The 17,755-nt window shown below is 39.9% G+C and overlaps 1 protein-coding gene across 1 annotated transcript in view; it reads left to right on the top strand.

Annotated features, from left to right (window-relative positions):
* MAML2 (mastermind like transcriptional coactivator 2) overlaps positions 1–16,782 on the top strand; it is a 361,793-nt gene extending 345,011 nt beyond the window's left edge. Inside the window, exons 3-5 of the mRNA XM_079928575.1 lie at positions 1,325–1,528; positions 7,272–7,383; positions 12,754–16,782. Of these exons, the coding sequence (XP_079784701.1) occupies positions 1,325–1,528; positions 7,272–7,383; positions 12,754–13,772 (1,335 nt within the window). The 3' untranslated portion in view covers positions 13,773–16,782. The remainder of the gene's footprint in view (positions 1–1,324; positions 1,529–7,271; positions 7,384–12,753) is intronic.
* Positions 16,783–17,755: the final 973 nt, after the last annotated feature.

Below are 17,755 nucleotides of genomic sequence, written 5' to 3'. Positions count from 1 at the left end.
CAAGAACATGTTTCCTGCATCCACAGGCTTTGAACTGGTGGCTTTTTTTTTTTTTTTGTAGTTCAGCAGATACTAAAGAAAGAGAAGGCAAGTCCACAAGTGGAGTACCTACTATTTACTGCTCATCAGGCATCATGGGAGTTGCTTTATCTTTTTAACGTCTTGTAACCTCACACAGTCCAGCTGGGAATGAAAGTCGGATTTCATTTCTCCCATATAGCTAGCGTTTCTCAAAGAGCATTCCCTGGATCAATGAGCATTAGAATCACCTGAGTAGGTACCTGATCTGTGGCCTCAGAATTTCTGGAGCAAGGCCCACCTGGGTATCTTCTTCCTAGATGAGTATCATCAAAGTGGGAGGATCTTTCATTTAGTACTTGTATCATTTAATCTAAAACTTGATTCTGTATTTTCTTGTATTTTACATGTAAGCATGTCATTTCTTCCTTAATTAGATGATAAATTCTCCAAAATGAGGACTGTGTTTTCTAGTTTTCTTGTAACCCCAACAGTGCACAGCTCAATCCTAAACACACCAGTTGGGAATTAGTGAAAGCACCTGGCTGGGTTTAGCTTTCTGCCCTGCAGGGTGCTGACCTGTCAATGCCTAAACATTGGTAGAGACCTCAAATTAGAATGGCAATTCACCAATACCCAATATTATTTAACACACAATTGTGAGTCTTTGACCAATACTTCCTTATTGTCAGTTGGTGTTCTTTTACTGATTAATGCACTAAGATTCCCAACTTACTGACCAGGGAGCAAAATTAACAAGTCTCTGAAAGGTGAAGTCCCTTACAAGTTTCAGTGTTTGTGAAACAGAAACTCACAAGTCTTCCTACCTTATCACAGAAAGCTAGGCCCCTTATGTCCAAAATGGTTATTCAACTTTTAAACACATGAATTGAAACGATTTTCATTGCAGGATCAGCAATGATATGGGCTAACCTTAGGGAAAAGGAAGAACTTGTTACTTTATGATGTGTTTGTTCCTGAGCAATTCAGAGGTTTGCCATATGTTTTCATGGTAATTTTCTTTGACGTGCCATAAATACCTTCTGGAATGCGGAGGTTCCACCGTCAGAGTCACGTGGGAGCTTTTCCAGTACCCTAATGTCATTAAACCAGCTGCTTTGGTTGCTGTGATATGCAATTATTTCTTCTACATTTAAAAAGCAATTCTCTGATCTCCAACCCATTAACCACGTTTGATCTTAACAAGTTGAAAAATGTTTGGAATCTAAGCTTATGATCTTTGCGCAAGTTTTTTTTTTCTTTTAATTCACAGTAGCTTTCCACCCCCTCCCCTTCTCTTTTTTAGGATCAACACTCTGTGGTAGGCCAGAACACAGGCCCCAGTCCAAGTCCCAACCCCTGCTCAAATCCAAACACTGGAAGTGGTTACATGAACTCCCAGCAATCACTGTTGAATCAGCAATTGATGGGAAAGAAACAGACTCTACAGAGGCAGATCATGGAGCAGAAACAGCAGCTTCTCCTCCAGCAGCAGATGCTTGTTGACACGGTAAAACTTTCTCCCAATTTCTACTGCACATACCTATTGGCCCAACAGAGGGAATTCATTATTTTCCATTTCTACTTACTGTGCTTGTCTCTGTGTCCACCTACGGGACAGCCACCAGGGTGTCCTGGCTGTAAGAGAGGCTAAATCTATACATGTAAAGTGCTGCAGGAAAAAAAAAAAAAAAACAACTTGATTTACCAGCTGCTGGACAGTTGGAATGCATAGGACCTGGGCTGACTAGCCCTGCCCAGCCCAGGAATGTTTAGAGCCACCAACATGGGCATTGGTATCAGGCACAGGAAACCAGTCTTCTCCCATAGCCCCAAGGGGCAGAAAATAGGGGACAAAACTTTAATCAACTCAAATCCAAACTGATTCTAGAGGTGAAAGGGTTTTAAAGCAACTTTAAAAGCCAGTGTGGAGTTTCGAAACTTAAAATTTGGCCTCCAAAATACAAGCATCTCAGAATAGTAGATGTTTTTTAAGGAAACCGAAAATGTATTTCCCACTTTCACCACATTTAAGTGGCCTTACCTTAAAGGCAAGGTCATTATTTCCCACACATTACCCAAGCATTAACCCTACTTCACTATTTATCTGCTTGTCCCTTCTATATTCTCAAACTCATACATTCAACAACTGCTCCAAACCCTTCCTGCCTCATAAGACCAAAGCCTTTTCTCCAAATTTTATTCTTTCCCTTCAAACTATTTGGCCAAATGAAAGAAGAAAGAGGCAAAGTTAACCATCTCCAGGTTGATAGAGCCAAGGTACACAGAAAATAAAATTAAAAAATAAATAAATTTATATTCAAGGAGCTTTGCAGTAAGAGTCAGAAACCCAGGGTGTGATAAGCGTATAATTCATTCAGTAAATATTTACTAATTTACAATGGAAATACAGCCATAAACAAGACAACCCTGTCTTTGTCTTTAAGGAGCTTAGAGCCCTCTGGGGATGTCAAATAAATAGGCAATTGTAATACATGTGATTAAATGCTGTGATGTGGGATTACCAGAAGTGGTTTCAGAGAGGAAGTTGTATCTACTGAAGATCTGAAGGTGAAGTAGGAGATGGAGGGAAGAACCGGGGAGGGTCCAGCCAGAAGAACCAGCATATTCAAAGACTCAGGGACGATAAAGTATACTACATATTACATTTGCTGAGGCATGTCACGTGCACAAGGATAGGGAAGTGAAAGGCTAGGAGGCCAGAGATCAGAGACCAGAGGATAAGGCTTGCTAAATCAGAATTTATATTGTTGAAAAGCAATGGAAGGGAATTCCCTGGAGGTCCAGTGGTTAGGACTCTGCACTTCCACTGCTGGGGGCCCCAGTTCAATCCCTCATCAGGGAACTAAGATCCCTGCAAGCTGCACAGTGTGGCCAAAAACAAAAACAAAAAAAGAAAAGCAATGGAGAGGACTTTAAAGCATTTGAAACAAGGAAGCACTAGATTCAGATTTGATTTGCATTATAATAAAGGTATAAACATAGCGAGGGAAAATGTAATGGAGGGAAAGATAAAATCCAGCTTGGAGAGATTGAGGATAGTCTCCCAGAAGAGATAAAATTTGACTTTGACTTTGAAGGACTGTAGGATTCTGATGGATAGAGTGGTCCACCATTCTAGCTGGAAAGTGGGCCAGAGACCGAAAGGTATAGCCTGGGTGTGTATTAGTTGCTTAGTCTGAGATTGTATGATGAAATATTTAATGCATAGTGAAAAGTACAAATCATAACAATCCTTTGTTTTTTAAGGAATGACAAATGGAATTAAGTTTGGAATCCAGAGCACGTGAGAAGAAATAGTGAGAAATAAACTTATTTGATCTTGAACAAGGAATAGTGAGAAATAAACTTATAGGTGACCTCGAATGTTGCCCTAAGTTGTAGGGGAACCACTGACTGGATTGCTAAGTGACACAAATAATTTCTACTATAAGTCATAGTTTTGAAATCTCCACTCCTCCTACCCACTCCCTCCCTTTTTATGATCTTCATAAACAAAATAGCTAAGAAACAAGGGCAGTAGAAGAGAAAAACATACAATCTAAGATTGGCTTACTGGGTACACTTCCATCATTCCCATCAACACTACTAATTTGTTGACTTGTAACAGGCAGAGGTTGAATTTCTGGATTTTCAGCTCTCATTAAAAGGCGAGGAAACATTCCATGAGGGTCCTGTACTGGCACTGTCCTAACTCCCATGGAGTCCCAGTTGAGTCACCGCTGGGACAGGTGCAAAGGGCAGTAGCTAAGCTGTGAGAGATGAATGAGAATGAGGCTGCTGTTTTTGTGATTTTTATAAACCATTCACATTTCTTTTTGTTTGGCGGACATTGAGGGTGCCTGTGCTTTTTAGCATATCCAGGAAGAAACAGTCTTTGATGCCACTTTACATTAGCATATGTTTTGTAGTCATTTGCAGTCAGTTGGCAAGGCCACATAGGCTCCTAAATTGAGACATTTTCTCATGAAAGCGTATTATCCCGTACTTTCTATTATCTTCCCACCAATGAAGCACAAAGAAGAGAGATGAGTAGTACTTGTTACAATGGACATCATAATTACCAACACGTTTTGTGCACCTACTATGTGCCAAGCACCATGCTGCGCTTTTACGGTAAAGGATTAATCCTTACAATAGGAGTATGAGAAAGGTCCTAAAATTATCCATATTTTACATTTTGAGATAGCGAAACTGAAGCAGAACAGATGTGGGCAACAGAAGATTATTTCTATATTAGCTTTTTGGGTCCAAGATATTGGGTTATCATGAGACATTGGTTGTGAAGTTAAATTTCATGTTGCACAGAAGCAACCTCAGGGATGGCCTGTGAGTTTACACTTGCGTAGAATGGGGATGTCCTTCTCTGGCAAATGCAGCAGTCTCCATTCAGTGTTGAAGTCTGCTCTTTGCTGCCCCTCAGCACAAAGTGACAGCATGGCAGTTCTTGTCCATGCGCAAGGCCATTAACTCTAACTCATTTGTGAACAAGTACTTTAAGAAACTCAAGTTTCCAGAGCTGTGTATGTTAACACTTCGAACAACCTAAATAACCCCTCAGGAGAATAAAAAGTCAATAAGTAGATTGAACGTATGTAAAAATAAATCCGGATTTGAAATCTAGTCTTTCATGGAGCAGCAAGGGCCTGATTATCACTCACACACATGCGTGAATTCTGTTTTCTACACTAGAAACAACAGAAACACCTCATTGCATAGGAAAATATGATAGACGCTTTTGAAAAAGAGAAGATTTCAGAAAGTCCCATGTTGGCATAAAAATCAAAACTGTCAGCTTGCACAATAGTTTACAGCAGGAATGGTTGCATATTGCCACATTTGGGTTCATGGAACATCTCAAAGCTGTTTCTTAAACATTTAGGGTTTGGGCAAAACCAGAAAGAGTTTCACCAACCACTTTTTCCCTTAATTTGTAAACCCATATTTAAAAGAAATGTAATCCATATGCTTCTGATTCATTTACACTTAGCTCATCAAAATTGTGTTTTATATGAATTACTTGATGCCCCCAAATCCCTGTGAGTCTTTCAAGTCTTTTTCCTTAGAAACAAGAATTTGAATTTGGTTTGTTGTTGTTTGAAAGCCACTTTTTTCCCTCTATAGTAGCTTTATTCTACTTAGAAGGTTTGGAATTTGTTGGGAAACTGAGAAATACATGGTTTAAGTGGGTTCTAAATTGGGCAGCCCACATTTGGCTTCCATCTAATTAACCCATCTGTTACAAGGTTTTCTTTTCTATTTATTGACTTTTCTATAATTATATTGTTCTCTGTATACCTATGCCAATTATTTTTATCTTCGAAAAAGGGGGTTGCTTTGGGGTTCATGCAAAGTTTCAGTGAAGCCATTCTAAAAACTTCCTGATCCATACTGAGAAACAAAAAAAGAATCTCCTGATGTCCAGAACTGATACCACACTCACAGCCAGGCTATTTTGTTCTCTGTTGGACGTAAACAATTTTACAGAACACTAAGCTCAGATAGGATTGCTCTGAGGCCATGATAAAATGAGACAAAAGAAGGCCACTTCATAATTTTGTCTAAAAACAGACATAAACAAGGTCACTGTGCAACTCACAAAATAGGAAAAATTCCCCTCTTTTGCTAAATGCGTGACAAATAATTCTTTAATCATAGAATCAACCTCACTTTCTGACAGCTTACAACCTAGAACAAATCCTCGCTTCCTTAGACCCTCCCTAAATCACCCAGTCAAAGCCCAAATCCTATAATACGTTCTTTCTAATACACTCCTGCTGAGACACCCTGTGGTCCCCCGTGATGTGCCTTCTTCCTGGCTCCAGTGAGTGATAAACCCAACAGGTATGTTCCTGTTACTGAACGCAAATTCACGTGCCCTACACACAGCGAGGCCAAACAAACCCAAACGTCAGAGTTTGGAGCAGAGAAAGGTTTACTGCAAGGAGATGGGTGGCTTGTGCCCAAAAAACCCCAAACTCCTTGAAGGGTTTCAGCAAAGGACTTTTAAAGGAAGGTGAGGGAGGGGCATTGTTAGCCGTTGTAAACTTCTTGGCGTCAGAATCCTTTGTTTTTGCAGCTATCCATGTAGGTCAAGTCAGATGTTCCCGTAAACCTCCAACAAGACAAATGTTATTCTCTGTTCTGTAACTTTCTATCTCTATATGAATGGACTCTTAAAGGTCAGAGCCCTGAGAATAGGCTATCATGTATATTTCAGGCTGTAGGCAACATTCTTTTATAAAAGGTGCAGAGCCAGCAGGAGTAAGCACAGGAAAAGGGCCAGATCTAATATGGAGTCAGATTTGTTCTTCCCTCTACATTCCTGGTGGTCTTTGTCTGAGGACACTGACACTATAAAAAGAATGCCCCTGTTTCCTCTGTTAGCCCCCAAACTCACCTACTCTAAAGATCTAAAGGTGGCTGATTCCAGAAGGAAGAAAAGAAGGGAGATTGGGAAATTTCTGGGCTCTGAGAATGGGGCGCAGAGAAACGAAGCAGCAAGAGGCCCTTGCATTGTGTGGCCGGAAAGCCTACGTTTTTGACTCAGGATTTGGTTTTGGTTCTACCACTGTGGATCTTGGGCAAGTTACTTAACCTAAGGAAGCTTCCATTTCCTTATCTTTTAGGTGGGAATAACCGTACTTACTTTCGATGGTTGTTTATGAGGGGGAAAAAGATAGGTAATAGGCACAGAATGCCTATATCAGTATCTGATAAGTTATCTCCTCCAATCTCAGGTTGCCAGATTTAGCAAATAAAAACATAGAATGCCTGAGTGTCCTGCACTTTATCTGGCAATCTTATTCCTACACCTTACACACTTGGTAGGACCAAAATTATATATAGGTACCAAAGTATATCAGTTGTGCTACAAAACAAAACTAGAAATCCTCATCTCAGAATTCATAGAAATTTTGTCCTCGCTGAAAGCTAATTGCAAAATAAAGAAAATGAGAGTATGTTACAAGACCCAAAACACATGTTGAATGTTAAAGAGAGGTAGAAATTACACTTTCATGCAGGAAATTGAAATTGAAAAGTTTTGTCTCTAAATAAGGTCCATGATTCACCACTATGACTGCAAATCATGAATAAAAACTAAGTAAGATCCATGATTCGCAACTATGACTGCAAAATTTTTCTTATATTCTTACTTTTATGAATCTATACATTTTTACAACTGAGAAAGTAACAATGCTGTTTAATATGTTTTCATTTGTGTTTTCAAGGAGAAAATTGCTCCACAAGATCAGATAAACAGACATTTGACAAGGCCACCCCCAGATTATAAAGACCAAAGAAGAAATGTGGGCAACATGCAGCCAACAGCTCAGTATTCTGGTAAGCCTTCTTAAAAATTAATAAAAATCATAACTGTGCAAAGAAGAAAACTGTTCAGTTGTTAGTATTTCCTCCTTCCCCCATCTCATATTTAATTGTAACATCTTTCTTAGACTCCTTCTCTAGCTCCCATATAACTATCAGATCAAGACCAAACTGGAATTTATTTCAGTCTACTCATCAGTTTTTCTTGCTTATTTTTGTTCCTTATTCACATATTTCACTGCTCTCAGGACTACCTGTGAGAGTCAAAAAAGCATAAATATTTTCTAACTGCTAGGTTCAACCATTCTCCTCCCAACAGCATATCTTGACCCAGATAGTGTAAGGTAAGCAGACATTTCTCCCTCATAGTCACATTTGTAACTTACATAGTGCCCAATCTTTTCATCTCCACCTTTGGGCTCATCTCCCTAAGACAAATAGCCCTATCACCAAAAAATAATTGAAAAGCAAATTAAGTCTTTAGGAAGTCTTTCAAAAATACCAAAGGTGGATTGCATTTAAAATATAAAGCAAGAGGGTTCCCTTTTCTCCACACCCTCTCCAGCATTTATTGTTTGTAGATTTTTTGATGATAGCCACTCTGACCTGTGTGAAGTGATACCTCATTGTATCATTGATTTGCATTTCTCTAATGATTAGTGATGTTGAGCATCGTTTCATGTGTTTGTTTGCAATCCGTATATCTTCTTTGGAGAAATGTCTATTTAGGTCTTCTACCCATTTTTGGATTGCGTTGTTTGTTTTTTGATATTGAGCTGCATGAGCTGCTTGTATATTTTGGAGATTAATCCTTTGTCAGTTGCTTCGTTTGCAAATATTTTCTCCCATTATGAGGGTTGCCTTTTCGTCTTGTTTATGGTTTCCCTTCCTGTGCAAAAGCTTTGAAGTTTCATTAGGTCCCATTTGTTTATTTTTGTTTTATTTCCATTTCTCTAGGAGGTGGGTCAAAAACTTGAGGACATGGGGGAGGGGGAAGGGTAAGCTGGGACGAAGGGAGAGAGTGGCATTGGCATATATACACTACCAAATGTAAAATAGGTAGCTAGTGGGAAGCAGCCGCATAGAACAGGGAGATCAGCTCAGTGCTTTGTGAACACCTAGAGGGGTGGGATATGGAGGGAGCGAGGGAGACACAAGAGGGAGGGGATGTGGGGTTCTATGTATACGTATAGCTGATTCACTTTATTATACGGCAGAAACTAACACACCATTGTAAAGCAATTATACTCCAATAAAGATGTTAAAAAAAACAAACAAAAAAAAAACCCAAAAAATAAAGCAAAACTTCTTAATGGGTATCAATATAGCATAGGTGGCAGACACTACCCCTAAAATCCCTCCCTTCCACTCTCTGAACTCCAAAAGAACCTCTTTTAAACATAACCTTTGCTACCCCTGCCTTCCCCTAGTCAGCATCTGTTTGAGCCTTTCTGCCCAGAACTCTCTGCGGCTTGTCATGTAAACTAAGCTTGTCCTCTATTTTCCTAAGTTCTCTCTGCTTAAGGCCATAAAGGAGATTCTCTAAAGAAGGAGGGGCTGTGAATATTTCTGTTTATTAATATTTTCTGGTCCTGTTAAGTGTAGTAATCAATATGTTGTTCTCATTTATTTAAACATTTTCAAATGCACCAGATTGCCTCTTTCCACTAAAATTAGGAACGGGATATATATATTCCACTCTCTAAGATTGCTTTGCTTCAGGGCAAAAGCAGGATTCTCTGAGTCTGTCCTCAAGGAGGTTGAAAGACAATATGGGTATTATCTGGAACATGGCTTCTTATATCATGGCCTATCAGTGGCTTTGGGGGAAGCTAAGAGCCGTCTGAAATATTATATCAAATTAAAGGTGAATGTTTGTGCTTTTCTTTTCCCATTCATATAAAAGATTCCCAAGGATAGAAGTCTAAGGCTGGTTTGGTGGCTCTACCATGTTATCAGGGATCCAGGCTTCTTTTGTCTTTCTACCCCACCTTCTTGAGCATATAGCTTCCATCCTAAGGGTTGCCTTGTGGCCACCACATCACCAGTCTTCATATCCATATTCCAGATAGAAAGGTGAAAGACGGGAAAAGGTAAAATGGCCTCCCAAATGAGTCAGATTCCCTTTTTAAAGTAGGTTTTTTTGGACACTCATCTAGTAACTTCTTTTTGTTTTTTAATTAATTTATTTATTCGTTAATTTTGGCTGCATTGGGGCTTCGTTGCTGCACACAGACTTTCTCTAGTTGTGGTGAGCAGGGGCTACTCTTCGTTGTGGTGCACAGGCTTCTCCTTGTGGTGGCTTCTCCTGTTGCAGAGCACGGGCTCTAGGCACATGGGCTTCAGTAGTTGCAGCACGTGGACTCAGTAATTGTGGCCTGTGGGCTCTAGAACATAGGCTCAGTAGTTGTGGCACACGGGCTTAGTTGCTCCGCAACATGTGGGATCTTCCCAGACCAGAGATCGAACCCGTGTCCCCTGCCTTGGCAGGTGGATTCTTAACCACTGTGCCACCAGGGAAGTCCATCACCTAGTAACTTCTGCCTTTAGCCAGAATTTATTCATATGGACCCCCCATCAGCAAGGATGTTTGGCAAATGTGGTTTTTCAGCTGGGCGCATTGCTGCAAAATCAAGGCTCTGTTTCTAAAGAAGACAGGGAGGTTGGGTATTTGGGAGGGACCTAGAAGTCTCTTCCACAGTGCATATGGGCATTTTCCTGAGGGAGGTGACCTTAGCAACCAGCTGCTAACCCCCAGATGGGTAAGAATCACCACTCTAGAGCACTGTAATTCATGTGCCTTCTGAGAAGAAATAAACAAGCACAACACAAACTCTTTTATCATTTCTTATTTCAATCTCAGTACTATAATAATCACCTTGCCCAGATGTTAATATTAAAAATGATGTATGGGGCTTCCCTGGTGGCGCAGTGGTTGAGAGTCCGCCTGCCGATGCAGGGGACACGGGTTCGTGCCCCGGTCCGGGAGGATCCCACATGCCGCGGAGCGGCTGGGCCCATGAGCCATGGCCACTGAGCCTGCGCGTCTGGAGCCTGTGCTCCGCAGCGGGAGAGGCCACAACGGTGAGAGGCCCGCGTACAGCAAAACAATAAATAAATAAAATAAAAAATAAATTAAAATGATGTATGAAAAACACCTAGAACAATTTCTACCACAAATTAAGAGCTTCTAAATATTAACTGTGATTAATATTTTTTTATCTTTATGGAAATTCTCCCTATTCTAGTTGTTTAAAAATACAGCTCTCCTCATAAACCTTCTCAAGGTATATTGTTAAAATAGGGGGCACCTAGAGGGAGTGATTTTTTTTATTATAAATTTATTTATTTATTTTTATTTTTGGCTGCCTTGGGTGTTCGTTGCTGCGCATGGGCTTTCTCTAGTTGCGGCAAGGGGGGCTGCTCTTTGTTGCGGTACGCAGGCTTCTCATTGCGGTGGCTTCTCCTGTTGCAGAGCATGGGCCGTAGGCATGCAGGCTTCCGTATTTGTGGCACGCAGGCTCAGTAGCTGTGGCTCGTGGGCTCTAGAGCGCAGGCTCAGTAGCTGTGGTGCACGGGCTTAGTTGCTCCGTGACATGTGGGATCTTCCCGGACCAGGTAGATTCCAGCCCTCTGCACTGGCAGGCGGAATCTTAACCACTGTGCCACCAGGGAAGTCCCTAGAGGCAGTGATTTTTAAAGCCTCGAAATTTTTTCCATAGCATTTCCATAATGGAAATTCTCTTCTCATGAAACCTTCAGATACCAAGCTTGATATTGCTTAATCTCATTAGCAGCCTGTGCACTCTGAGTTATTGTCCAAGTTTCTCCTATCTGACTCTGATCCCTCTTCATCAAACACTGCCCTACACAGTCAGGGCCTTGTGCTAAACCTGGAGATACAAGGAGATAAAGAGACTGTTTCTGCCTTCAAGGGGGATGTAGCTTAGTGGGGACATATTTTAAAACAAATAGCAAGGCCTTCAGTCTTTCAAGGTGTGTACCACGCTAGCTATCCTCAAGCAGTAGGGGATATGCTAGGGTTATAATTGCAACCATGCTCTCTTCACATACTGCCATTCTGATACTCATATGTGTGTCTAGTTCTCTGTTTCTCAGTATCTCTGATTCTCTGGGCCTCCCTGCCTCTCTGCTGGGAGAGTACTTTAAAAGAGTATCTTTCTCCAAGTTATATCTTTGCCTCAATCTCTCATTCACTCATTCATTCATTCAATAAATATCAATTGAATACCTACTTTGCACCATCCACTGAACTTGGAGAATATGACAGTGAAAAAAACAGGCAAAAAATCTTTCTCTCATGGAACTTATCATCCAGCAGGCGCTTTTATTTATCTTTCTGGCATTCCATTTTTGCCTCTCAAGATGTCTTGCCATGATGATTTTAACCTCCTCAAGCCAGGAAGATTTCAATGTGTCCGTTAATCACTATCCGATAGGTGGAACCTCATTCAGCAGACTGTGATTGAGTGGTCCCACATTCAATCACTTATTTACAGGTATCAACATAAGTAGCTGGCACTTTGAGGCTCCATGTATTTCCCAATACAGAAGCTAAATGCTAAATGAAAACTTGAAAGAGCAAATGCAGCTTGAGAGAGGAGGCTGGAATATCAGGGAAAGCTTGATGAAGGAACTTGGACCTTGGCCTGAGCCTTTGAAGAAAAGCTAAGGCTTGGTGAGGTAAGAAGGGCATCATATGAGAAGAAAATGGCGTGAGCGAAAGTAGTTCATGATGTGTGGATAACAGTGCGATAATAACTAATCCTCCTAGAGCAGAGTGCTTTCTGTATGGAAATAATCACTGGAGCATGGATTACATTGAATTCCAGATGTTTGAAGAGATGGGAATTTACCTGTCTTATGGCAGCTTCTAGAGTGGGGATGCAGATGAAAATTGGACATGATTTTCAAGGCCATAGATTTGGACCGTTAATCTAGTAGCCATGTATAGGGTGCATCCACATGTTCTAATTTGGACCCAGGGGTGACCAGTAGCATGGACTTCATGACAGCTGGATAATCAAAGTTGTAGTCTTTGGTCTTGAAACAGAGTAAAGCTAATTCAAAATGGAAGATTGACTATCACTTCCCCTCAATGATTCCAGAAGAATAAAGCCTAAACAATAGAACCATTCTATTTCAGTCTTCTTTCTATAATGTGTAAACTCTTGACCAAGGGGTAACTTAGGGTGATACTTCCCCCCAAAAGCTGTCTTATTCCTTTTATATAATATGCTATGATGATTATTTCTCTTTATTTGTTCTTACACCCAAAGGCAGTCTCAGAGCTGACAAGCTATCGCTGTAAGAGAAGAGATAACCTACTGTTATGAACTAATATAATTATCTTCTTTTTCTCAGGTGGCTCATCAACAGTGAGTTTAAACTCTAACCAGGCTTTGGCAAACCCAGTTTCAACACACACCATTTTAACTCCAAATTCCAGCCTCATGTCTACTTCTCATGGGACAAGAATGCCATCCTTATCCACAGCAGTTCAGAACATAGGGATGTATGGGAATCTGCCTTGCAATCAACCTGGAACATACAGCGTCACTTCAGGAATGAATCAGTTGACCCAACACAGAAACCCAAACCAATTGATAGCAAATCAAAACAACCCTCTGATGCCCCGGCCACCCACTTTAGGGCCCAGTAATAATAATAATAATGTGGCCACTTTTGGAGCTGGATCTGTTGGCAATTCGCAACAATTAAGACCAAACTTAACCCATAGTATGGCAAGCATGCCAGCACAGAGAACGTCGAATGTAATGATCACATCCAACACAACGGCACCAAACTGGGCCTCTCAAGAAGCAACAACCAAACAGCAGGAAGCGCTGAAATCTACAGGAGTCCGCTTCCCCCCAGGCACACCTACAGCCTATACTCCAAACCAGTCACTGCAACAGGCGGTAGGTAGCCAGCAATTTTCCCAGAGAGCAGTGGCTCCCCCTAATCAGTTAACACCAGCAGTGCAAATTAGACCCATGAACCAAATGAGCCAGACGTTAAATGGACAAAACATGGGTCCACTCAGAAGTCTGAATCTCAGACCCAATCAGCTAAGCACACAGATTTTGCCTAATTTGAGCCAGTCAGGAACAGGGTTGAGTCAGTCGAGGACAAGCATAAGCCAGCCATCATCCCTGACAGCCGGCAGTTTTCCTTCACCCAACCAAAGTTCCAGGGCTTTTCAAGGAACCGACCATGGTAATGACTTAGCTTTTGACTTTCTCAACCAACAGACTGATAACATGGGCCCTGCCCTAAACAGTGATGCTGATTTCATTGATTCTTTATTGAAGACAGAGCCTGGTAATGATGACTGGATGAAAGACATCAACCTTGATGAAATCTTGGGGAACAACTCCTAAAGAAGAAAAGGGAGACAATTCACAAACTCCAAGCACTAAAAGGCAGTATTTTACAAGGACTCTGTAAAGGCCAAACTGTTGACTTTTAGTTGGACTCTATGAAGATACCTTGGCTTAAAAATGGAAAGCAGAAAGTAACTGTAGCGGTGAACATTTTGGTCCAAATGCTTGTTTTAAATCTCAAACCTGGAAGTAAAACATTGGGATCACTTTTTCCCTGTCTACACCCCAGGACACAGTATCCAGTTTATCCAAACAGAACTGTGATGTTGATGTGTAATTAGTTGTGTAAAATAGGCTTCCCAAGCTCCTTTTCTCCCTGAAAGAAAAGTAATAGAACTTCTGGCTTGTTTAAACCCCACGTCATGCGGAGGTACTAGTTCCAAGCAACAAGCAACAAATTCCTTAATTTTCTCTAACAGATATGAAGTGTGGTTTAATCCCTCCACTTTGTCTTTTCATTTAGGTTTCCTAAAACTTCCAGGGTAGATTGAAATGTTACAGATTTGTTTGGAGTAACCAAACAGTGTCCTAAGTAAACGAAAACTGGAGAACATAGAGAACACCCAGTGGACTATAGAATTTCTTCCCCAGATTCATCCCCTCACTTTTTCAGTTTTCCCACATATCCTATACTTCAAGATGCTGTGTCTAGTGATGAAACAAGAACGCAGAGATGGCCAACTTTTTTCCACAACCAATTTCCAAATCCAGTTTCTGAATCTTAGATTCAGTCGCGACCTATCCTAATCATACTGAAATGTTAGTGCACATGTGTCTGCATCAGATTTCACTACTTAAAAGGGAAAACACCACATTGGGCATTGCTATAAAGGAGATGTATTTGGCCACAAATAACTTGGGGTGTTGCTTACTGTGATGATGACTGCTGGTTAGTCCCCAAGCTGAGTGAAATTGAGCCTGGCCCTCTCTGCTTATTTTGATGACCAGAGACTGATTTGTAAGAAAAGGAAGTTTGGAGACCAAAGCTGACAGTAGAAGGTATCATGTTTTGGTTGAAGATAAGAAGCAAAAGGTCAAGACCAGGGATGGTGGGTACGGGTGTGTACAAATCTATTTCATAGGGTTTGAAGGAAAGCATAATTGAGACAAAAAATAATCTGGCCTTATTTGGACACATTATTTGGGTGAACAGCTAAATAGAATGTGATCTATTAATAGCAGTCTACTCATTCTTCTGTCCCTGATGTGATGAATCATTGCCACATGCTAGATGGGCCCTTCATATCCAGGTTTTCTCCCTCAGGGCTGAGCACTGTATCAAAGAAAGAGTTCCTATTGAGTTGTGTAACAGATCAGCTGCAAAATGGCAAAGATGTGTGCTGATTTGGGATGTATGCAAAATATCTCTATCATTTTCCTCATTACAGAGGAACACAGGTTACCTTCAGCTATTTTAGTTATACACTCTCGTATTCAATTGTCAAGTGATATTTAACTGAAATCATTTAATAACTCTTTAAATACCTTTCTAAAAAGAACACATTTTGAAAGTTCTGCAAAGCCCTCTTGCAATCTTTAAAATGTCTAGAAGCACTCTCTTTTACACAATACCAACATCACTGGCCCGGAATCTTTTCTGTGCTAGGTTGTAAATATAAATAAATTACTTGTTTTGTAAACTTTTGTAAAGAATATTTTGGTAGAAATACTTAAAGCATATTCTTTGGGTTATATTTATACATATGTGAAATAAATATACTATCAAAAGGTTATATTTTATACAAAAAGTAAATTGTTACCTTTTGTATGCTAATATACAAAGTTTTGTATCATATGATGGTTTATTTTTAGCTCTTACACTTCAACCCTAGGTGGTCAAGTGGGAACTTTTGAAAACTATCAAGAGGCTTGTTAGACAAATTTATATTCTGAAACCTCAATAAGAAAGCATTCCAGGTTTCAACTTTCCTTTTTTTTTTTTTTCCTGCTCCCAAATTCTTTTTTAAACCCATAGTTGTGTCTTGTTTGATTATTCTGCTGTGCACATTGTATTGGTCCTTGTTGCATGTGGTCTACTGTGTGTTTTCCCATTTTATAAAACAGTGTTTCTCCATGCAAAAAAGTAAGGAAAAAGTTATGTACATATAAACACTTTTATTTTATGGCTCCTCCATGTTACTGTATATATCTGCCAGCACATCCCAGTTACACTCCTGTGATTCAGCTTATTTTTACCCTAACATAAATAGTATGTTTTGTAGTAGCTATCAAATTTAAGAGAGAGAGCAATCAAAATGTTTGGATTTTCTTCTATCTTAATGTGAATTTCATAATTAATGTCTATTTATTCAGCTATTCATTAAAATACAGGATTCTTTGGAAAAAATGGTGTAGTCTATAGTTTCTGTTTGTTGGCAGCCTATTACCAAAGATGATGTAATTTTCCTGAAAGCTGAGATAATGACGATTTGATAGACATATGCAACCAAAACTTAAGGATTTACAACTTAAAAGCTATGGAATACAATTTCCCTTTTACAGAAATACCAGACTACTTAACTGTTGGCATTGTTTATCATTCTGACACATTATACACGAGATAGAAGTAATTTTCTTTTTTTTTTTTAAATTCGAAGACTAGAAAGTCATTTAAGCAAATAATTCATTCTTGGCTTTGTGTTAAGCCCAATGAAGACAAATAACTCTGCTCTAAGTGAATGCACTAATATTACTTGCGTTACTGTAACTGTACCCATAACTGTAAAGATTTCAACTTGTAAGACAAGTATTTTGTATCGCGTGTAATTTCATGTGTTAAAAAAATAGTTTAAAAAATTCAGAAGTGGTTCTCTTGTATGAAATCATGCTTTCAGTCACCAACAATGTTGTTGCTCTATCACAGAAAGTTCTGATGGGCAAATTTATTCTCTGGGAAGCTTCTAATACTAGTGAAATGCTGATGTGACCCATTTCAATATTCTTTACTTCGCTTAGAAAGTTTGTATTAAGATCCCATATGCACAGCAACTACTAAATACTGGAGAAACACAGCCTAATTCTCAGGCACGGCGGACCTTTGCCTGGCCTGCTGTGTGGCATTTGGGCAGACCAGGCTGAGTGAACACAGGGCCAGGTAAACACAGCCTCACTGAGCATATTTACACAGTCCTTCTTGGGAGTCAAGGAGGTTGAGAGAAAGATGGGCCTTTGTAGGAGGCAAGGGAAACCATTCTATCAAATTTTCTTGCTCCATTGTTGAAATATGTTGCTGGGGTTCCACTGTCCCTTCCCCCTCTGCCAAAAGAGATGGGTGACATTATCCTTTTTATTAGCATTATTAATGGAGCAATAATAAAATTTATATTTTATGTAGTGCCTGATCAATGACTCTGGAAGGTTGTAAACAAAATCAACATCAATAAAAATAAATAAAAGGCATACAAATTAAGAGAAAGAAATATGTAATTCTAAAATTATCCAGTCAATCCTAGTATGTACCCATGGAAGGATCCTTGAGTGTAAATGAGAAGGTAGACGTGAGCGCAAGAGAGAGAGAGGCTCAGCTTCTTCCTCCTCTGTGTTTGCAAAGGCAGTACAAATTCTTAAACGTTGTATCTGCTATTTCCATTTTATATCTCTGTGACTGTATTTCCTCACTCAAAAATGAGGGCTTGCGGTTGAGATAGCTTTACATTTCTTCCCAATTCTAAAACTCTGTGACTGATTATTTTTCCAAAAAATTTTTCCAAAGCTAAGTGGAAAGTTAACCAAAGAGACTCAAAGCATCATTTTTAAAATAGAAATCAGTGTTCAATCAACCTTTTGAAAATGCTCAGATTGCCAGTCAACTTTATTTAGCAAAGCACCCCTCTGCTTGAAAATTAAATCATATGAAAATGAGATTTCATCAAAAGTAAGCCAGAACTAGTCTGTGGACTAATAGAAAGACAATGTAGATGTAGGTGCCCACTGACTACATACAAGTCCAAGTTCTGAAGATCAAAAGCTGGGATGTGATA

The sequence above is a fragment of the Stenella coeruleoalba genome, assembly GCF_951394435.1.
Source record: "Stenella coeruleoalba genome assembly, chromosome: 8".
NCBI lineage: Eukaryota > Metazoa > Chordata > Mammalia > Artiodactyla > Delphinidae > Stenella > Stenella coeruleoalba.
This window is presented reverse-complemented; position numbering and strand designations above follow the sequence as displayed.